Consider the following 24,206-nt stretch of genomic DNA (forward strand, 5'->3'; position numbering starts at 1 on the left):
CTATTGACCTTATTTTTCTTTCTTTCTTTATTTATCTTTTAAATTTTATTTATTTATTTATTTTTTAAAAGCAGGATTGTAGAAGGCAATTAATTGGGACATTGGAGGGGTACCTGGGTGGCTCAGTCAGTTAAGCATCCAACTCTTGGTTTTGGTTCAGGTCATGATCTCATGGTCCCTGGGATGGAGCTTTGCATCAGGCTCTGCGCTGATGGTGCGGACCTCCTTGGGATTTTCTATCTCTCCCTCTCTCTCTCCCCCTCCCCCATTCATGGTGTCTCTCTCAAAATAAATAAATAAAACTAAAAAAAAGAAAAAAGAACTGGGGCATTGGAGCATAAAGATGACTTATGATTTAATCTACACGCGAACAGTGTGATTGGTCATCTGTAACTTAATGGAGCACATACAATAGTATCTTTTTCTTTTAGGTATCTGACACAGGCCAGTATGTATGTAGAGCTATAAATGTAGCAGGACGGGATGATAAAAATTTCCACCTCAATGTATATGGTGAGCATCTGCCTCTAATACAGCTCTTTTTCCCCCAGATGTGCAAATGCAAAAGTGTCCTGAATTAGCTTAATGAGGACACAACATTTTTTTCTGTCTTTTCACAGTGCCACCCAGTATTGAAGGGCCTGAAAATGAAGTGGTTGTTGAGACTATCAGCAATCCTGTGACCTTAACATGTGATGCCACTGGAATCCCGCCTCCCACGATAGCCTGGTTGAAGAACCACAAGCCCATCGGTAATATAGCTGTGCTTTTTTTTGTTTTGTTTTCTTTTGCCCTTAATTTACTAATGAAGAAACTAGTACATTTTCAGTACTATGCTTATAGCTGTGTTTACTTCAGAAAGTCTAATTACTAGTAACTAATAATGATAACTAATAATAACTAATAGTATTCATTACGTAGAGATTTTTCTTTCTTGTTTTTTCAAAGAGGTATCCCATTTAAAATGAAAGTACAAAGGAAGAACACTTAAGAAATATAGTTGCCACATAAAATAAGATATATTATGGTGAATTGCAGATACATTAAAATAAGAGCTTTTTATGTTTTGTTTTGCTTTGTTTTCACCTCTAGAAAATTCTGACTCACTTGAAGTACATATTTTGTCTGGAGGTAGCAAACTCCAAATCGCCCGGTCTCAACATTCAGATAGTGGAAACTATACATGCATTGCATCAAATATGGAGGGAAAAGCACAGAAAAATTACATTCTTTCAATTCAAGGTATGTGGGGTATGGGTGGCTCCTGTCTGGCTAAGTCAGTAGAGCATGTGACTCTTGTGAGTTCAGCCACACATTGGGCATAAAGCTTACTTAAAAAAAATTTTTTAAAGGTATGTGGGGTACACTCTGATTCACCTTCAGTTTCTTTATTATATTCTACCTATAAAACAAATAAGACTACATCTAAAGAGATCATTTATAATTGATTGAAAATACCTTTCTTTGTAATTTTTTGGATATTTTCTTTTTTCCAGTTTTGTTGAGATATAAGCACTGTCTAATGATGTGACTTACAAAATAACTTTAGATATACAAAAAATATTGTCAATTTTCTATCCTATATTTATCAGTAGAGTTGTACTTTCATGAAAATGGTCATAACTGGAAAAAAGAATAATAGATGTGTCATAATCTCTATATTTTTTCATTTTTACTGAAATGATTTTCCAATAGTATATATTCTATTGAATTACTTATTTATTTTAATCTGGTATAACTTGTTTTGAGCCAAGCCTATAGATCTGTTTTTATTTATATAGATAAGTAAGATTAACTTATGAAGAGATTGTACTGTGTTCTAACTGCAAGTCAGGGATTGGTTAAATTTCAAGTAAGCATGGATTTTTTTACTATTTTGGGGTGAGCATAGGAGCATTAATTCATTCTGCACTTAATCAACTTAATTAACACCTACTATGTTTCAACATAATGCTGACCACTGGATGGATGGAGAACTTTTATACTTTCCATTTTCAGTAAACCTCTGATTATTACTTTTGGCCTAATGTTTAAATTGGAGTAGAAGTCTAACTTGAAACTAAGTTGAATGCTGGCTTTTTCTGATTTTATTACAGTTACTATGAAAAGAATTTCTCATAAATTATAAAAGTAATTGAATATTTTCTACCTATTTTGTGCTTTGCTAAAGCTAACTTCAAAAATATTTATTTTAGTTTTATTGAGATATAATTGACATATGACATTGTATAAGTTTAAGTTGCACAGTGTAATGATTTCATAAATGTATATATTGCAAAGTAAGATTAAGAACCATCAACTAAAAATTAAAAGTAGGAAAAATTGAAATAAATTTATGACTATCGATGGTTTCTCTGATTAGGGATGCTTTGAGATTTCAGAAGCAAGATGAGAAAAATAACTATTCAGAGATTCAGGGTCAGGGATTATGTCTAATTTAGTTTAATGCATTAACAATAATAAGTGGTAATCATGGGTAATGTGGTATGACCAAACATTTCATCAGATACTTTATGTATGTAATCATATCTCAGGACTACAAATACATGTATAGGGCCTAGTCCAGTGATTGTCATATATTAGCTACTCATTTTAGGAGTCTCATTAAAACTCCTATTGATTTCACTAATTTAGTAACTGTAAATTCTGCAAATTTATGTAGGGATGTGCTGTTAAATATTTAGCAACTGACTCTGCAGACAAAAAGGTCCTTATTTAGCCAGTCATTTGCCAGCTTCTATGGTGTAATTATTCCCATTGTGACCCATTTCAAGCTCCCAATATGATGTCACTGAACATGGAGTAGGGAAGATGTATAAAATTGGCTCTTGCGAGCTGGTGTGCACTACCTCCAGCATACCACCATAATTATTTAGAAGAGGAATTCAGATGTGTTTCTGCTTGATACCATTGTCAATATTTTTATTAGACATTATTTCTCAATCAAATCATTAACGTGAAAAGCAAAGCTGGCTAGAAACAGTATAGAAGAAATAATTGGATCTTGAAACCTACAAGTCTATCCATTGTTCAGAATGAATAATATTTAAATTGCATTATGAAGAGAGAAATAACCAACCTAGATACTCTTCTCAGACATTGATGCCAAGATTTCATAAAACACACTCCTGAGCTGTTCTAATTCTGAACTATATTGAGGATTTAATCTAAAAGTGATTCATTTGGCCAGGAAGGGTGCCCATGAGGTAGATTTGTCACTAGCTTGTGTGACTAAATAATTGTATCAACTTACAAATATAACAGGATTATTGAACTGTTTCCTCTAATCATTCCTCATCTAAAAGTAATTTATGGGGGCCCGTGGGTAGCTCAGCAGGGTAAGCATCCAACTCTTGATCTCAACTCAGGTCTTGATCTCAGGGTTGTGAATTCAAGCCCCATGTTGGGCCCTGCGCTGGATGTGAAGCCTACTTAAAAATAAAAAAAAATTAAACATTAAAAATAAATAAGTATAAAAACAAAATAATTTATAAGGATAACAATAGTTGGATCTTTAACCACAACCTCGGAAAAATATGAAATAAAGATGGCATTTTGTTCTATGATTCTATTGTATTCATTGGAATTTATAATCTTGTGTTTTGTTAATGAGAATCTTAATCATTTTCCCAAAGTTCCTCCAAGTATTGCTGGTGCTGAAATTGCAAGTGAAGTCAGTGTTCTTCTAGGGGAAAATGTTGAGCTGACCTGCATGGCAAGTGGCATTCCCACCCCACTTATTCAATGGCTTAGAGATGGAAAGCCCATAAATAGCAGTGAAACAGAAAGAATCCGGTATGTTTTAAAAGAATCTTTACATCATTAATTGTAAGATATTCTTCAATGCCTTTATTCTTCAAATTTCACATGAATAATACCAAATTCAGTGCCATGGGAATTTGGCAATCATTGTATTTAGAAAGAGAAAAGATAACATTTTGAAGAATTGGACACAGAAACCCTCCTTAGAGAATTGCTTAAAAGTATGTGTGTGTGTGTGTGTGTGTGTGTGTGTGTGTGTGCGCGCGCGCGCACGCATGCGCGTGCATTTCCCTCATCCATCAGCATCAATGAGTGCTTGGCTCATTTTGCAAGAAGAGACAATATCATCATAACCTAGTTCATTCCTTATAGTGATTTGTCTAAATCCCATTTTCTGCTGGTACTTGTTACCCATGCAACAAACTATACAGAGATGAGATAATTACATGGTAAGGGCTTCCTGCTCCCACTTCCTTCTCCAGGGCTTCCTGCTCCTGCTACTTTCAAAAACAAATACCTTTAGAAGAACAGTCCAGAATTCTAATCTCTACTAGATTACTTCATCACAAAAGCCCCATTGTATACACATATTTGAAGAATCAGATGCATAAATAAGCATTAATTAAATGTATTATACACTTTATAATTTTAAATCAATATTTTAGATTTAGGGTTTGGACTGTTTTCTAGTCAATGAATTGAATATACATGATTTAAAAAACGATAAGTAAATGTTATTTTCTTTGAAGTCATTTTATATTAAAATTTAGATATTTGTTCCCTTTAGAAGATTGAGTACATTGCCAAATAATATTTTAGAGATACATTTTAAGTTTTATTTCTTTGGTGTGGACATATCTCAATAGTTAACAAGTATTTAATTATTTTTATTAAATCAACTGATATCAACCATATTGCAAGCCAAGCACCAGAAAGGTGGTAGGACCTAAGATCTTATGTAATATTTGCACCTAAGAATTTATGATCAGTCACTCATCTCTTACAATAAGATCCCAAATGCACTTGTTCTTATATCTAACTTACTGATTATTTGTTAACAGCTCTGCAAATAAGTATGTATGGTTTGTAAGTGGAACAATTTGCCAATCAAATAAAGTAATTTTTTCAAGGTCAGCTTCCATTTCCCTTTGCTTATGGCAACTTGCTTTTTGTTTATTCATATGATTAAACTCATTTAATTTTAAAATTGATATTTTGAAAATGAAAAATACATTAGATTCAGATAATATTGTAATTTTTGGCAATCATATGTCATAACATGATAGGGTAGAAGTGGAGCATTTACTTTTGACATTGGAAGATTCTAGTAAAATCACTATTGTAGGAATAACTTTAGAAAGCCATTTAATCTCTTTCTAAAACACAGGAAGTTTTATATCAAAGTTTTATTTGATAATTAATGGTGTGTGAAGGGGATAAATAATGCAATAATCTTAACTTAAATATCTTTGACAATCTAACAGTATAGTTATTTACTATTATGTAATTCAAAGAAAAAGCTCTAGCAATGTGTAGAAAAATTTTTGCAAAATATACCACTACAAAATAGTTGTCACAGTTTAAATAAGCTATCCTATTCTCCTTCCCATTAAAAATATTACTAAGTCATATATAGTTACTTTTTGATATTTTTTTAGTTTCTTGTAACATTCTTTATACCAGAAGAATAACATAACATTTTCATACCATAAAAGTTCAAACCAGAACTTTTAAAAAATTTTTGTTTAATAAATGTTGTTTAATAATTTTTGTTTAATTTTCTATGGGTAAGGAAAAAGTATATTAACTTTGAGAAGAACATGTCTTTGATTGGGATAGAGAAATTCCCACTCTGATTTCATTCGTTTCCAGTTTTTCTCATAAGGAGGTGGCAGATGTAGGACATGAATTTTAGTTGGTTCTGTAGAATTTCAATTGGTTGCCTGAAATCTCCAGTTTCACTAGCTCTGAGTTTAACAGACCTCCGTATACTTAGTGAAAAAGATATGAACCATTATATATCTAAGATGAAGGTGCATTTTATGGTGGTATTTCTTTAAAGAACACAATAACCCAGAGTGAGTTTTCAAGCTCTAAGCTTCACATGAATCATCTCAGTGCCTTTATTGTGGCGTTTTCTATAGGGTGACTGCAGATGGCAGCACATTAAACATTTACGGAGCTCTCCCATCCAATGTGGGGAAATACACATGCGTCGCTACTAATCCTGCTGGAGAAGAAGACCGAATTTTTAACTTGAATGTCTACGGTAAATGTGAAATTTCACTCTCTTTTGACTATCCCACCTTAGGAATCTATCAGTAGAAATAAAAATTCTAGCAGTAGGTGTCTGGAGCATTTAGTTTTAAAATCTGACGTCACTGCTGTTCCTTTTGGGATAAGCAGCAGTATGGGCAATTGTAGTTGAAATGATTTGAACTAGTAATGCACACCCCACCCATTCTCTCTCTCATTCTCATTTTCTGCGGGACATAGTTCCACCCGCAATTAGGGGTAATAAAGAAGAAGCAGAGAAACTAATGGCTTTGGTGGATACTTCAATAAATATTGAATGTAGAGCCACAGGGACACCTCTACCACAGATCAACTGGCTAAAGAATGGACTTCCTCTGCCTCTCTCCTCCCATATCCGGTTGCTCTCAGGAGGGCAGGTTATCAGGTCAGCTTTGATTATATGTGATTTGCTAGACAGATAAAGTCACTGTGACTGTAGGCTTTAACCTCATCTAAATGGTGTTTAAGAAACGTTTTTTTCATAAGGTTTCGCTGTTGTTTATTTTTCCCTTTCACTATCTTTTTAGAAGAGAGAGGATAACAACAATAAAATTGAAATGGTTTTTTATTCTTATTTAAATGCTCACATTTTAGTAAATTTGTATAAAACAGGTCTTGCACAGACAGATGTATGTATCGCATATGTATTTCCAAGAACTACTATTTTAGATAAAACTTTCTATGGAAAGGTAATACGAAGATGCCTACCACAATCATGTGATTTTCATGTTAGCATCATTCTTTATTAATGTATATTTGAAAAATATTCACTCTTAAATTATGTTATATTTTTAATAGCATACTGTCAGTGCCTGATTAACTTTGTGGAACAAATTGCATTTGAGGCATCTGTATTTTGTAACCCTCATAACTAAAATTTCCCAGCATAACTCATAATCTGTGTATAAATTAGAAATATTTTCTTTGTATATGTTGAATGGGATTAAATTATGAAATATGGGGTCAAATTGTTTTTCAGGATTGTGAGAGCTCAGGTGTCTGATGTTGCTGAGTACACTTGTGTGGCCTCCAACAGAGCTGGGGTGGATAATAAACATTATAGTCTTCAAGTTTTTGGTATGTCATGAAGATGCCCCTAGTATTTTACTATGTGTCCAATATTAAGCAAAAGGCTTATATTTAGATATTGACATATCAGAAGAACTGGTAAAATACGATTTTAGTAACTAGGAAAGAATGTGTTTTCTCCCAAAGGGTCCATATTGGAACATACTATCTGTCAAAATACTCTTCTAACCTGGAATCTTGCATTAAGTCAAATCTAAATTTTTAAAAATTGCATTTCAATCTGAACACAAGGACCAGTCTTTTCATACAAAGAGAAAGTTCAGAATGTTTTCTAATAATATTAGTGGTACATTTAGAGTATTTAAAATATAAATGAATATGTGCATATATATGTCTTTGTGTGTGTATGTGTGTAGATGGAGAGACAACCTAAAACATTCCATTTCTGAAATATTAAGGTTTACTGGTCCAAATTTCTACATCCCAAAGAACATCTGAGAACAGTTAAGGAACTATTTACTATAGCCTACAAATGAATTTTGATGGATTATATAAAACTTACTCTAGAAATTGGTATTATTTTATTTATTCCACATGCAGCAGTTGAAAGTATACTTCTGTAATTATAATATGCATTATAACAAATTAAAGAGACAAACCTAAAAAGTTCAAAAATGGCCAAAACTTAAAACAGTTTAATTTTGTATGTTCTGCAAGAAAACAGTCCTGAGGTTTCATTGCTAATATTTTGGGAGATTACTATTTAGCCTATCCAATACCTTTTTTTATTATAGGCAGTAATTATTTATATGCTATTTTAAATTCTATATTTTAGTAGATCACAGAAATATTATATAACTAACTGAACCATAAAATTTTTTTTTAATCTAAGTTGGTCTCAATTTATAATAGATGTGTAAGTTTTACCTGTTGTTTTCTATATAGTGCCACCAAATCTGGACAATGCGATGGGAACAGAGGAGATCACAGTTGTCAAGGGTAGTTCTGCCTCCATGACGTGCTTTACAGATGGAACTCCAACTCCCAGGATGTCTTGGCTTAGAGATGGCCAGCCTCTGGGTCTTAATACCCGTCTTACAGTAAGCACTCAAGGAATGGTTCTTCAGCTTATCAAAGCAGAGACTGAAGATTCAGGAAGGTACATCTGCATTGCCTCAAATGAAGCTGGAGAAGTCAGCAAACACTTTAACCTGAAGGTCCTGGGTAGGTAAACATTCAATAATAGGGAAACAAGTGACAATAGAGATTTAGTAAATAAATGTAATTCTTAGAATCACTTACTACAGTGACAAAATTTATAAATATTCATTGCATTTCACATTTCTGTTTTGTAATTTACCTAGGTTTACTCTGTGTGTGTGTGTGTGTGTGTGTGTGTGTGTGTGTGTGTTTATTTTATTTTTGAGACAGAGCATGAGCAAGGGAGGGGCAGAGAGAGAGGGAGACATAGAAGCCGAAGCAGGCTCCAGGCTCTGTGCTGACAGCTCAGAGCCTGACACAGGGCTCAAACCCACAAACTGTGAGACATGACCTGAGCCAAAGTTGGACGCTTAACCAACTGAGCCTCCCAGGCATCCCTACTTTTTTTTTTTAATTTTTAATGTTTATTTTTAAGAGAGAGAGAAACAGAGTGGGAGCAGGGGAGGGGCAGAGAGAGAAGAAGAGGCATACAGTCCAAAGCAGGCTCCAGGCTCTGAGCTGTCAGCACAGAGCCTGACACAGGGCTTGAACCCACAAACCATGAGTTCATGCCCTGACCTGAAGTTGGATGCTTAACCGACTGAGCCACCCAGGTGCCCCTATCTAGGTGTACTCTTACCTGAAGCATGTTAAATTTAAATTATTTTGTTTCCCCTCTGTTTAAAAGATGAAAACTTCTACTTGTAAAACATTATTCATTAACAAAGTCATACAACCAATCGCTAAGTAGATTTTTAAGTTTTTTCAAGAACGAAAAGCTCTTGATAAATTGCAATTTGATGGAAAAGCATAGTATGTATACTATTTTATGTTCTTTCACACAATCTTTCCAAGTGATCCAATTATAGATGATAGTTATCATAGTCATTTCAAAGAGTCTACTTCCATTTACTCTTGTGTGCATTAAAATGAATATTTGAAATGAGTATTACAATGTTCTACACACAATTACTATAAAGAGAAAACACCCCATTTACTTGAAATAAAAAATTTTGACTTTGGAAGAGAAATGAGGATGAATGAGATGAACTATTTTAATAATTAATTATTTTTGGAGTTTAGTTTGTTTTTTCACTACAATGTCCGTAAAACATCAGCCTCCTCAGCAAACAAAATGTACCTCACAAGGAACAATAAGAATAATTTTGGCAAGAGGCTAGCCTATGTTTTCAGGATGCCCTGTAATCTTTCTCATAGTACCTATACCAATTTAATCATTTGGATAACGTTAAAAGTCTGCTTCATCCTTAGTTAAGCTCTGTGATGGGCAGTACCCATCTTTCTTATTGCTGTATTCCCAAGATTTAGCTTGGCATTTGACACGTGAGGTTTATTCGTTGGATTGAATCGAATGGAATTAGATACTTGCTAGCTGCATTAAAGGGGGTTTTAACTGGGGCGCCTGGGTGGCTCAGTCGGTTAAGCGTCCGACTTCGGCTCAGGTCATTATCTCGCGGTCCGTGAGTTCAAACTCCACGTCGGGCTCTGTACTGACAGCTCAGAGCCTGGAGCCTGTTTCAGATTCTGTGTCTCCCTCTTTCTCTGACCCTCCTCTGTCCATGCTCTCTCTCTCTCTCTGTCTCAAAAATAAATAAACATTTAAAAAAAATTAAAAAATAAAAGGGGTTTTAACTATAGAGGGAGGCATAATACTATCTAAACAAAGAGGAGACTGCGGTGTAGACAGGTGTTCCATAGAATGAAGGGTGGTAGGGGAGGTGCTACTCCAGGGTATTTAGAGACAAAAGACACAAGAAAGTGTGCATCTGTAAGGAGGGGTGGAGTAACAAATTCCGGTACACCAATTCACAGAGTATCAGGAATAACAAGAGATGACAGAAATGTGATCTTGTACATTAACTATACATTATGTGCCAGGCATGTTTCTAGTCATCATGCAACAAAGAAGTGCTGAACACCTACCATGTATGCAACATATGGCCCGGTCCAACACGTGGCAGTGTGGTAAGAGAGAAAGCATACTCCTCTAGGAATTCAAGAACCCAGCAGCAGAATCACAACCCAGAGCATTTCTCAACGTAGAAAACTAAGGAAGAAAATATCAGTGATACTGTTAGCATAGTGTACAAAGAACAACCTTTTTAGCTGCAGGGTTTATAAGGATAATATTTTCTTAAAACAGATTTGAAAACTGGCTCAGCAGAAAGATGAGAAGTTTCAGCATTTCAACATCTGTTGAAAGCTAATTCCATTAAAAACCTGAAAAGCTCTTTACTTGGATCAGCGCTACACTCCAAATCTGAAAGCAACCATCTTAACCTGGGGAACGGCTATTCTTAGCTTAATGCTCTCCACATGGTGGGAGGTGTCATGGTGTATTAGTGGTTCTGAAAAGTCCAATGTAAGAAGAATGATGAAAACAAGGGAAAATGCTCATACAAAGTAAAGCTAAGGAGTTTCGACAGGGTCCAGGCTGTGAAGGGGTTTGTTGACCACATTAAGAGTTTGGTTTTTATCATAGAACAATGGGAAGCCATTAAAAGTTCTAGTAAGTGGAATGCCATGAGTAGAGTTGCAGTTTGATAAGACCACTCTGAGTGCAAAGTGGAGAGCTACTTGGAGCAGGACAAGAGTGGATTCTGAGAGACCCATGTATTATTAGGAATTGTGTTTGGCTGTGAATAGCAGAGGCTAAGTATGGCAGCTTGAACAAGTAACTTTTGTTTTTCTTGCTGAGTGAGATGTCTAGAGGTAGGCAGTAGCTGTGTTGGTTAACCAGTTCAGATATTTACAGTTCTCTTGACCTTTACATCATGGTTGTCAGTGATCATGCATTGTGTGCTCACCACCAGCATCAGTAGATTCAACAACAGAACAGGAAAAATAGGCAGGGTGAAGAGTTGCTCCTCTAGAGATTTTCTTAGAAGTCCCACAAAACCACTTCCATTTATATCTCATTGCTCAGAATCGTCACATATCACTCCATCTACTATCTACTACAGAGGCTAGGAAATGTAGTTTTTACTGATAGCCCCAACAAAACTGACTCTGATAATGTGAAGGAAACAAAGAGGTAGATAATATTGGGTGGGTGCCTAGATCCAGAAAAGAGGCGATGTTAGTCCAAGTAAATAGTATTGTAACTCAGATTAGTAATGGAGGTGAGAGGAAAAATGTATTTAGAAATGATTTCAGGTAGAAGTAGTAGGACTTACATGAGGATTTGGACATAGGAGAGTGATGAAGAAGAAGATATCAAAAATGACTCCTAGTTTCAGGCTTATGTGACTGAATGAATAAATGCAGGAAATGCTGGAAAGGGACCAGGTTTGGAGGGATAAGATAACAGGTTCAGTCTGAATACATGTTGAGAGTGAAGTAGTGTCCAAACATTTCACTGGAGATGTTTATCTGATAATTAGATTTATGGGTCTTGAGCTCGGAAGAGAGATCTAAGCTAAAAGCATAAGTTCTGGAGTCATCAGAGTATGTGCACCTCCTACTTTGTCCAAAGTGTAAGACATATGAACAAGTCCCAGAATAAAATTGTTCACAATCACTTAACATCTGTAAGACCTGGTGACCGGGGTTTGAATCAGGTGGGAGCATGTTGTTTCTATTACGCTGCTGTTGTTTTCAATCTAGTGACTGTAAGCTTTTGAGGCTAAAGGCTATGCCTGATTAGTCTTTGCATCCACAGCGATTGGCACATGGTAAATAACCAAAAAGTAAAAGGAATAAAGAATTGACTGTAAGTCAAATGGAAAATCAGATAAGTGCTTTTGAGTGATACGGGATAGAAATTTTATTGTTGATGTTGAGAGAATCAAGAGAGGATTTATAGTTTTTAGAGATAAATTTAATGACCTTAATGTGACCTTGATAGTATTTGAACATGCTCAGTTATGGGATGGGGCTATTGGAGAATGTTCCAGTAGAAGGAATAACATTAGTAAAGTCACAGAGCAAGAAAAGACTGGACTTGTTGAGGGAAAGAAGTAGTGTAATTTGAAGCCTAGGTTACATATAAGTATATTAAAAGTACATGATGTTATAAAGATAAATAAAGGCCTTATTGATGAAGCTTTGGAAGCCATGATAAGGAGTTTTTCTTTAATTCAGTAAGCAACATGGAGACACTGAAATACTTTAAATAAGAAATTTTGGATCATTCTAAAATGCACTTAATAAAATGGATTTTGACAGCAATACATAAGAGGGAAGAAAGTAAAAAAGAACGGATCAGTGGTTAAGAAACTCTGACTTTTTCATTACAATCTGAAAAGGAGTATAGATTTAATGTATTATCTTTCCCCAGAAAGGAAAATGAAAACCATGGGTGGATTTTTTTCTTTAAGTAAGCAGGTTTTAATAATAATACCAATAGCTGGGTGGTGGGTAATGAGGAGGGCTCTTGTATTGAGCACTGGATATTGTATGTAAGTGATGAATCACTAGATTCTACTCCTGAAAACAATATTACACCATATGCTAACTAACCAGAATTTAATAAAAATTTGAAGGAAAAAAAAATACCAAGAGCTGTGGTAGACATTGAAATAGTAATAACTTTTTTAAAACCTTTAATTATAAAATAAAACGTATTCAGAAACACAAGAGAACTGTGTAGTTTATAGATTATCTCATCGAATGCTCACCATGATCCTATTAGTTAAATAATAGTGCTGTCCTTATTTTAGAGGTTTGCCCAAATGCACTAACCTAATAATTGTTGGAGCCAGGACTCCAAACTCAGGCTCTTTGACTCCAGATGTTCTGCTGTAAACCTCTGTTCTAAACTGTGTGCCTGACTTAAAAAAAAAAAAGTCTAATCCTTGGAGCTGTCCAACAACTATTTTGGCTGCCTTGTGAAATAGTAAGCTGGAAATGTTCATAGAAAACTTGAATGATCATTGTATGGAAAGACTGTTTTAAAGGGATTCCTAAACTTGAGAGTAGTTGGACTAAGGAATGTTAATGTTTCTTCCAAGTGTTTAGATTCTTTAACATCCTCTTGAGAAAGGTAATTTAGAAATATAAATAACAAAAAAGGAAATTATTTCTGCCCAGACATAACAAATGTGTTTTATGCAGAAATAGTCTCCAAATGTAACCGTTTTTTCTTCTGCTTAGTCATTGTTTCCTCCTACAGTTCTGCACAGAAAAGATGATAGCAAAATTCCATAACATTTGCCTGTTGCTTTAAACAATAGATATCTAGAAGGTACAAAAACACACTGCTATGTTTAAGTATGTCTCCTTAAACAATGATACAAGATGGCTTTAGTTTTTATTGTTTTCAAATCTTTACAGTTAGGTAAGACTCCTCTAATTATCTGAATCCCAAATGCTGAGCTATAATTACCTTTCCATTTACTTCATGATCTATAATAGGCATGATCTGTCCCTCTTAAAATAGTGCCAGTGACAACAGGTAATAGCGTGTAGGAATTATTTTGGTATCTTTGTTTTAACCAATTTATATTATAAGAACATACATTTGAGTTGAATTTTCTTTTAAAGTTTTTCTAATCAGCAGTATTTTATCAAACAGCAAGTTTATTTTGTTGTTGTTTTTAATTCCCTTTAAATAGAACCACCTCATATCAATGGATCTGAAGAACCTGTAGAGATATCAGTGATTGTTAATAATCCACTTGAACTTAACTGCTTTGCTTCTGGAATTCCAACTCCTAAAATTACCTGGATGAAGGATGGAAGGCCCCTCCCACAGACAGAACAGATACAAACTCTTGGAGGTGGAGAGGTCCTTCAAATATCTAGTGCCCAGGTAAGTGTCAAAGTCAAAAAGTTATTTAATCCTGGGTTAAACCTCTCACTTGCTAATGGAGAAATTATGTTTTATAATCCAAATCTCAGATACAAATCAAGTCCAAAGACGCAGATCTCTCTCTGTAACCTTAAAAATGGGTAAATTGGTTCTATGGTATGCCTGATTGGGTAGACACAAGGTAACATGACTAAAAGAGCAGTAGGAGTATCATATTAAACTCAGAAGAAAGCAAGATGCTTTAATTTCTGCAAATTTTTCTCAGTGCTATAAGTGATAATATATTTCCTGAAGCTCTTAATTTGTACCATGCAGCCCTTGACAAAAGTGGCAAAAAACAATCCAACATATATACATATGAGGTCTCAAAGAGCATTTCTGGTCTCCAAAATGAACTAGGAGACATACGAATCTGAACAGATACAATTTTTCAATCAATTCAGTAAAATTGACTGTTCTTTTAGTTTGTGTTTAAAGAAATTCATCCAAAATTAAAAATATTAAAGAGAAGCATGTCTGGGATGTCTTATTATAACAATCTTCTGTTTTACTAACAAAGACAAACCTTATATTACAGATATTCTCCATCTGTGCCCTAATACCCTCATTTGTAACTTTGGGATAAAAATAGTAATAATACCTAACTCCTACACTTCAGAATTTCAGAGATCATCTAACATGATGTGCCTAGACTGGTGCCATAGGCATGTAGTAATGTTAAATAGAGTTAGATGGAATTGTTGTTTTTCCTGCTGCTATTGTCATTATCATAATCATTGTTCCTTTAAACCTGGAATAACAAATTATTTAATTATATTCTGTGTGCTTTTTCACTGAGAAAAGAAGAAGGAAAGGGAGCCGGAAAAAGAGAGCTAAGGGTTATAAATTGTCTACTGTGTCAGTCCTATGTTCAGCTCTGGGCTCTATCACACCAATGACTCTCATGACAACTCTTTGAGGGAATGTCTTTATCTCCACTCTACACAGCCAGGAACAGGCACAGAGAGATTAGTACTTGCATGACAAGTTTGGTGATAGAGCTGGGTCTCGATCCTACATTGGGTTCAAAAGCCTTACCAGTGGAACTCAGCACATTTCTGGTTTCAGTAACAAGGAGAACACGCCTTCCATTCCCCTCTTTTCTCTCCAACAAACATTGCAGTAACTCAGAGGAAACTCAAGTTAAATTGTTAAACCACTTACTGAATGAAAACCCTTGAATGTTATAATTTCAACAGATAACAGATCCAGAAGAATTTTGTAACATAAAGGGAAAGGAAACTGTGTGGAATCGAATTATAAAAACAAAGAAATGATGGTAAATAAACCCTAAATGAAGATTAAGGCCACATCACAGTAGGTCTTAAATGGAAACATTATATAGTTGGGTTGTAACAAAAGGAGACAAAGATCCCACAGAGTATTAGTTGGTGACCCACATGCACTAGCTATTGTGGAGAATACAAACATAATACATAAAACATGTCTCAGCCTTCCAGAAGTTTCCAGTTGTCTAGAGTACATAAAACTACACACATGATAAAATTACGAAAAGAAACAGTTAAAAAAAACATTCAAGATATTTTCAAAGTAGAAAATTAAATATTATTAACTCCCAAGACTGATCTTGGTTCCTCTGCTCTTCTGTGTTTTCACAACATTTTGTACGTATCTCTATTATAGCACTTACTACATTAAATTTCACTTATCTGAACTTTGTCTTTTCGTGTATGCAACTATAGCATATAGTTATGACTGGCACATAGTGGATGCTTTGCAAATTCCAAATTGTGTGCTAGAGACAAGAGTTTCCTAAAATATCTTCCATCAAAGTCTAGTTCTGTGAGTTATGCCACTGGGGGAAATTCTGTGACCAAATACAGTTGGAAAACCTTACATACTATACCTTCCTCTTCTTTGTGAACCATAGTGCATGTCAACAATTCCACAAAATACTGCTCTAGAGAAATCTTGATTAACTGTACCTTTTCAAACCCTCTATAAACAGAACACAGTTTAGAAAATGTAGCTAAATATAATGACTGTAGGCATGCAGAAGGGCACAGGTTGTCAGGAAATATTTATTGGAGGAGGTAAAGACTTAAGAGTAGACTTGAATGATAGTTCAAGTTTGGTTAAGTCAAAACAATTGGGGGTGAGCAATATTAACTGGGAATAAAATTAGTTGATAGAGAAAAGTTGATTTTTAAAGGTTTTAAACATTGATGGTAAATTCATAAATTATTCTCCAGGCAGTGGTCCATCATTTTGAATTCTTAATTGAAGGACTATGTGAGTGTCATGCTTCTTAAAGTTGCATTTAAGTATTTTTGCAAACATACCAGTCTTAAATTTTTTCAAAGGAGTTTTTGCAACCTACAAAACAGTTTTTCCATAACTTATAAAGTCAATTTTGAATGCAAGAATTCAAAAACTCACAATATTCTAGTAATGTTCAAGTAGTAAAAATAAATGAAAACGGGATTTTTCTGCTTTTCCAAAATACATTTTTCACAGAAGTAAGATCATCTGTTTCCCAGAGTATATTTTATGGGTACGTAAGCATGGGCTGTGCTACACAATGTCAAACATATGAAGGAAGGCTCACACTTTCAGTGGAAAGTATGCACAGGGTTTTTAAAGAAATGTTTCTGGTTTTAGTCAGATACGAGTAGATTATTCTGTCAGTCTGACACTGTTTACAGCCGGGTTACATAATATAGCTCTTTTGTTTCACCATGTTTACCAAAGGTAGATTCAAAATATGGTATTAATGTACTTTATTTAAATAACCTGATATTTTATTTGTTTACTTAAATTGCATTTTATTTTCTTCAGGAAGATGCCAGTTGAACTTTTAAATGGAAGATACCATTTAAATCGATAAATACTAACGGGTTCAATAAACATTGTATATCTAGTCTGTCATGTATGGTGTGGGGTCCTACATACATCTGCCTTTTCTGTGATCATTAAATATACCTAACATGCAAATGTTCTGAAATCAAATATTGAAACCCTCTTAAAACATCATTTTATATATGATAGAGATGCCAAGCAGTGCTCACTATCAGAGTGCTAATCACAAATGTTAAAATAGTTTATTAAATTTTAATTGTTGTGCTATCCTAAATGATACCTTGCTTTGTGTGAGACTTTTACATTCATTCTAGTAAATACTTATTCTCGTCACTGAAACTGACAAGTTAACATTGTGTAATTCACCTATTTGGATTTTGCAGGTGGAGGATACAGGAAGGTACACATGTCTGGCATCCAGTACTGCAGGAGATGATGATAAAGAATATTTAGTGAGAGTGCATGGTAAATTTGGCAAAATTTCCTACCATCTATCATATACCTAATTAGAAGCCATAATTTATGGAGCATGAGCAACTCCATCATATGTTTCTACATAAGGAAATATATATTTTGCAAATCTGGTTCTTATATTTGGCTGACCAAGTCCTTCTTGAAAAACTTCCATGGACTTTTTGACTTATTTATTTTGTTCCTGCACAAATAATTCATGGTTATTGATTTCCAGTCATAGAATATAAATTACAGGGGCGCCTGGGTGGCGCAGTCGGTTAAGCGTCCGACTTCAGCCAGGTCACGATCTCGCGGTCCGTGAGTTCGAGCCCCGCGTCGGGCTCTGGGCTGATGGCTCAGAGCCTGGAGCCTGTTTCCGATTCTGTGTCTCCCTCTCTCTGCCCCTCCCCCGTTCATGCTCTGTCTCTCTCTGTCCCAAAAATAAATAAATGTTGAAAAAAAAAAAAGAATATAAATTACAATAAATAAGAAAATATGTCACCCGGTCTTACCACACAAAGGCCTTTTTGCATACAGATGTCACAGAAATATCTCATACGACATGTAGTATTTAACTTCATTTTCATCTCTCTTAATGGCATTATGAACATGTTTTCATGTCAAAAACCATATTTTTATAATAATTTTTAGTGATGGCCTAGTGCCCCATTTTATGAATATGCCATCATTTATTTAATCCATTCCCTATTTTCAGATATTTAAACTGTTCTGTTTTCACGAGTATATGCAATACTGTTATAGACATCTTTGTGTATATATAGTGTCCTGTTTCCTTAATTAGTTTATTTTGATAAATTTCTGTAAGTACACTTGCTTGATTACATACACACACACACACACACACACACATTTAAGACTTTGAAATTTATTCCCAAATTACCTTCTAGAAAAGTCGGGCCAATTAAACTCTGGCCAATATTATTTCAACATAGAGATGGGAATTACTCTTTATGGAAAGGAACATTTAACAAACCAAAAGGAAATATTTATTTCATTCTTGTAGCCTAGATGACTAGGCAATGCAAATTATCTGTTATTTAGGTACCCCCCTCTCACCAGCCCTACACACACATTAAGCCTGCCACTAATTGACAAGTCACATTAAAAGATACATTTCTGGGATGCCTGGGTGGCTCAGTTGATTAGGAGTCTGACATCGGCTCAGGTCATGATCTCCCGGTTCGTGAGTTTGAGCCCTGCGTTGGGCTCTCTACTGTCAGTGTTTCAGATCCTCTGTCCCCCTCTGTCTCTGCCCCTCCCCTGATCGCACTCTCTCTCTCTGTCTCTCAAAAATAAATGAAAACATTTTAACAAAAAGATACATTTCTGAATATTAAGAAAGTGTATACATTTCTGTAGGTTATGATGGGCAGACCCTCATTTATTAGTTTTCAAATCTGATGTTCAGAGAAAATCATTACCAAGTGTGGAACCTGGACAAGAAATCCTTTCTTTGTGCCTTAGTTTCTTTACCTGTTAAATGGTGATAGTAATGTGATTATATTACTTATCCTGTCATTCATGTGGCTCTTGGAAGAATTTCATTACTCTATGTGTCTGAAAGTACAGAGTAAGGCTTAAAAAAAAAAGTCCATTATTTGTAGTCATCCATATCATAAATTGAATGCGTAATGTTTTAAGTTTATGCCTCTTATTTTACATAACAGGAGTAACGTTTGTTGAAAACCTAAGATAATACAGATCATTTTACATCTTGTTTATTGCAAGCCTCTGATATGTTTGTTCTTATACCCAGTACCCCCTAATATTGCTGGAACTGATGAGTCCCAGGATTTCACTGTGTTACGGAACAGACAAGTGACATTGGAATGCAAATCAGATGCAGTGCCCCCACCTATAATCACTTGGCTTAAAAATGGAGATCGGTTACAGGTAAATCCTCCTAAATTCCGCAAATCCATTTTGAGGAAAAAAATCAGCTGAGGAGTCTTTGCTAGGTAGACAAAACCAAACATCAGGCTACTGTTATTCAACATTGCGTGGGGGGGGGGGGGGGCACAGGATCTTTTAATCAGCCTTATTTTCTCAACCTTCACTCAGGTAGTTAATACCTAACTATGGGTCAAAAGACAGGTATTTTGATTCAGACACTCTGTAAATTGGCCCAAGTATGTATCTCCTGGAGCCCATGGATTAAAGTTGGATTTGAAATACTCAGCTATTTCTTTACTTGAGAGGGAATAAACCATCTGAGTCTCAAAAGAACTGACCTGTCCTACTAAGTGTCTTGGACAAACCTTTTACTGAATTTTTCTAGAATAAACCAGGACCTCAGGAGGGACCCCCAGAATCTAGGTGGTACCCTTGGATGCCAAGAATATAAGACAGGAATCCTTGAAGAACACACTTACTGGCTTTCTAAAGCTTCCCATTCTCATGTGGTATCTGTCTGCTGTCACTGAGTGTCACAGCCCAGGATCCTAAATTGCCTTTTAGTGTTGGTTCAAAGCCTTGACTTTGAATGTTCTGATTGTCCCTATCCTAGTCATTACTTATGCTTTTTTCCCCTTTTGTTCCTCCTCATCCTTAGTATAACTTACTGTGCTAATTGTCTCTAATTATAAAAGAAGATTAAGTCCCCTAACCCCTAAGGCAGAAGAACTTCCTCCACCACCAAATCACACCAAGGGACCAAAAACAGACTGGATGCTAACTGGGGGTTACTTGCATGCGAAATTATCATGGGTATCACTTAACGTTCATGTGCCTCAGTTTCTCTATTTATTGTGCCTCTACTGTAATGATAGGCACTATAATTGCTACTGAGAGTAGTCTTGACCTTCAAGGAGCTCACAGACTACTTGAAAAGATATAGAAGTAAATCAAAGATTATAGCATGAATACAACTCATATGTTAGCGCAAGGTATAACATTTTATAAAAACAGAAGAGAAGCTAGTAACTCAGACTCCAGGGTAAGGGACAGCTCAGGGGAGCTTCTTGAAAAGGGTAAAATCGGTTTTAAATGATGAGTAGATGTTGGGTGAGAAAGAAGAGGGAAATTCTAATGATAGATAATGGCATCTACAAAGCTATTTCAGGGAAAGGAATGCTGTTCTTCCAGGAACTGCAAGTAGCTTGGTGTGGCTGAAGTAGACTGTGATTAAAATCCTTTGATTATTCCCCATAGATTTCAGGATTCATGTTAAACTACCCCGCTTAGCTCACAAGACCTTTCACACTCTGACATTTTTTGCATAGTTTTATCTCCCATATGTGCATTTTACTCAAAACTATTAGGTGTTCAGACAGAGACTGAGTGAATGTTGATGATGGAGAAGTTTAGAATAATTCCAGCTATGAACAAGTGATGTTAGTCCTGGGACAGGGTAAGTTCGATGGTTATGAAAAGGAGATGAATTCAGTTTCAGATATTTTGAGTTTGAATTACTGATATATTATCCAAGTGGAGATTCTAAAAACCACTAAGAAATATAGGTCCCTATTTCATCAAAAACGTCTTTGACTTGGTAGTCTTCAGTCGTATGACCAGTTGTTGAAGCCATAGGTTTGTATGAAGTGGACCAGAAAGCATACATAAGAATGCTTGAGATGTACATACATAAGAAATGCATAAGAAAGCATACATAAGAATGTGTGAGAAAATCTGTAAATGAGAATAAAGCATAAGGCAACACTGATAATTACAAGGCGAGCAAAGGAAGAAGAGAAGAAGAACAGAACTGAGAAGGAGGACTCAGATAGGATTAAATGCAGGAGACACTGGTGTACTAAAAGCCAAGGAAAAGAGAAGGAGTGGTTAACAGAGACCATGCTAAGATACAATTAAGTTGTGTCCATGACTTTGGCAATGCACAGAAATAGTAAAATATCTGAACAATCGTTCTTCAACAGAGTAATCAAAGGAAAGGGTAGGCTACCATTGTTGGGAGAATTAAGGAAGAAGAGGGAATGGAAATAATTATGGGCTATTCTTTAAATATGTAGAAGACTTGCATACATAAGAGACTGAAGATATAAGAGAGAGAAAGAAGTTTAGAGAATAACGTGTGTTAGAGAAGTAATGGGACCCTGGTCACAAGTGAAGAAATCACCCTTGGACAGAAGGGCTGACCTTTTCCACAGAGATGGAAAGATAGAAAGGAAGGTTGCATTCATTAAGTAAGGTAGGAGGAGGAGAGAACTGCAGGCACAGGGCTTTGATTTTCTCCATGGAATAGGAAGCAAGATCATCAACTGACAATAAGATTCTATCTGATGAAAGAAGTTAAATTTGGAAGAATCATTGGTGGCCAATGGAAAGAGACCAGAGAAAATTATATGAGACTTGATGAATTAGCAGAACTTACTGATATTCATGGAACAAAAACATTATTAAGAATCAACTCATGATTCTTCAAGTCATGAAGCTTTCAGTTGTAAATGGCAGAATTAAACTCAAACCAACTTAAAAATTATTTAAAGATATTTATTACCTACAGTGATTGGTGATCTTATGTTTTAGGTCTTAGGTATTACTAGATCCAGAGATTCTTCTCACATAAGCAAGCATCTATGATATTTTTTCTCTGAATCTCAATTCTGCTTGCTTTGTTTTAGATTCAGAACAGGCTGTCCACACAAGGTGGTAAGACCACTACCAGGCTATGTCATCCTCACTACCAGATACCAATAAAAAGAACACTTCTTATTCCCCAACACTTCCAACACAGTCCTGCAGAGGGCTCTCTGGGGCCCAGCTGCCCTCCTTGAGTGGATCATTGTGGCCAGGAGAACTGGGAACATCGATTGTGCCCTTGCCTTAAGCACACTCATAGAAATAGTTCCCAAGGGGTTTGGATCCCAGGATAACAGTAGGGGGAGCAGACAAAGCATACTGGAAGACAGGCAATCCACAGTTCACTATAATTACTTTTTGCTGTTATAAAGTAATATTTTATTCTCTTTTCCTGACATTTTAATGGTAAATCTTACTTGCTGAATCCAGGCAAGCCCTCGGGTACGAATCCTCTCTGGAGGGAGATACTTGCAAATTAATAATGCAGATCTAAGTGATACAGCCAATTATACTTGTGTGGCCAGCAACGTTGCAGGAAAGACTACAAGAGAATTTATCCTCACTGTAAATGGTAAGAAAGTTAACCATTGTTTCACAATTTAAAAATTTAGCCAAGGGCATTCAAAGAAATGATAACATTTTTGTTTCTTATGGGCACGCTAAATAAATTCTTGTGGTTATCTTATTTTTTGAAGACAACATGTATTTGTATTATGGCTATATTCAAATGATATTTCAAAAAAATTAATTAAAGGTACATTATCTTAGAGGATAATATATGTCCAGTCATTATCAGCATATCCTGATGCTCTGTGTCATTCAGATAAGAGGCATTGAGAAAGTGACACTAAATCTCTGGATGACAGGTGGTCCATTATTTAGTTCTTTATTCATGTTGGTGTTGGGTGTATATGTGCTACAGAGACTGCCACAGGACTGTGATTTTCTCAAATATAAAATCTAAACACTAAAATGTGCCAATATTAGGGGAGATAATACAGGCTTTTCCCCATAATAGTGTCTTTGGTTACTATATGAAGCTTTATAGAATATTGAGTGACCTACACAACTAATATCTCTAATACTAAAGTTAAAATTCAAGTTTTCTATTCCCATATGAACTCAACGATTAATAAAATACATACTCTGAGACTTGCATGATTAATCACAGATGTGCTTTTCATTAGACCGGCCCACTGTCTGTTTTTATTTAAAGTGAAGCTGTTCCAGTGCTAACATTCCCTGACCATTATTTGGCCAAAGAGAAATAAGAAATATCATCTTTAATTTGCATCAGACCAGAGCTAATTTTTATTCAAGCGTCTCTCCAGGAAAGCCAGATTTCACACACCGTATCAGGGATTTAAAACCTCCTTCCCCCAACCTGTGCTTTATTTTTCAACATGGAGTTTCTTGAGTAAGACTTTAGGAATTAAACCCCAATTCTGTTTATACTAACCTGAATTAGCTGCAGGCAAAGCTGTACCTTTGACTCAAAGCTAACCTTGTATTACCTCTTCAGAGTCTTAGTTCAGGCTGTGTTATTAATGTGAATGAAGTTTTCCACATACCTCTCTTGCGCAGTTCCTCCAAACATAAAGAGCGGCCCCCAGAGTCTTGTCGTTCACGTAAATAGGTCGACTGTATTGGAGTGCCTTGCTGGGGGTGTGCCGACCCCGAGGGTAACATGGAGAAAGGATGGAGCTGTTCTATCTGCAGGTCACGCAAGGTAACAGTTCTGGAGAAGGACGAAAAATACTGTACTAACTGAAATATAAATTCTTGAATCTTTTTTTCCAATGTATTGTTTTGGTCTTGTTATATTTAATACTAGTATCCTCATCTTTATGTGAGAATCAACACATACTATTTTAAAAGCATAATCGTAAGGCTTATGTCCAAAAACATAATGATTGTATTTCCTCCAAGGGCACAAGTCCATCTGCTATGCATCTTTGCAGAACATCCCCCTTTTCCACCCAGGGTATTGTGAATTTCTAAAGCAGGAAAAGACAAAAAAAAATGGATTTAACTATAAGTCTTGTAAAATACTCTCAGTCAGAATGTGAATAATCAGAAAAGGCTGATTCCGGGGACTTCACTTGTAATCTTTCTTGTAGATACTCCATCTTGGAAAATGGATTCCTTCATATCCAGTCAGCACATGTCACAGACACTGGACGATATTTGTGTATGGCTACCAATGCTGCTGGAACAGACCGCAGGCGAATAGATTTACAGGTCCATGGTAAATATACTTCTGTGAATGACATCT

The 24,206-nt window shown here is 35.5% G+C and overlaps 1 protein-coding gene across 1 annotated transcript in view; it reads left to right on the forward strand.

The window, feature by feature from the left end:
* HMCN1 (hemicentin 1) overlaps positions 1 to 24,206 on the forward strand; it is a 465,916-nt gene that overhangs the window by 373,027 nt on the left and 68,683 nt on the right. The window contains exons 61-74 of the mRNA XM_047077306.1: positions 432 to 513; positions 621 to 752; positions 1,093 to 1,242; positions 3,636 to 3,795; positions 5,907 to 6,031; positions 6,259 to 6,442; positions 7,037 to 7,134; positions 8,032 to 8,310; positions 13,863 to 14,059; positions 17,302 to 17,383; positions 19,149 to 19,285; positions 22,361 to 22,502; positions 23,516 to 23,660; positions 24,052 to 24,179. Of these exons, the coding sequence (XP_046933262.1) occupies positions 432 to 513; positions 621 to 752; positions 1,093 to 1,242; positions 3,636 to 3,795; positions 5,907 to 6,031; positions 6,259 to 6,442; positions 7,037 to 7,134; positions 8,032 to 8,310; positions 13,863 to 14,059; positions 17,302 to 17,383; positions 19,149 to 19,285; positions 22,361 to 22,502; positions 23,516 to 23,660; positions 24,052 to 24,179 (2,041 nt within the window). The remainder of the gene's footprint in view (positions 1 to 431; positions 514 to 620; positions 753 to 1,092; positions 1,243 to 3,635; positions 3,796 to 5,906; positions 6,032 to 6,258; positions 6,443 to 7,036; positions 7,135 to 8,031; positions 8,311 to 13,862; positions 14,060 to 17,301; positions 17,384 to 19,148; positions 19,286 to 22,360; positions 22,503 to 23,515; positions 23,661 to 24,051; positions 24,180 to 24,206) is intronic.

This window comes from Lynx rufus, unplaced genomic scaffold (assembly GCF_022079265.1).
Source record: "Lynx rufus isolate CCGP_SWC_20201006 ecotype Redwood Valley unplaced genomic scaffold, mLynRuf1.p SCAF_15, whole genome shotgun sequence".
Lineage (NCBI taxonomy): Eukaryota > Metazoa > Chordata > Mammalia > Carnivora > Felidae > Lynx > Lynx rufus.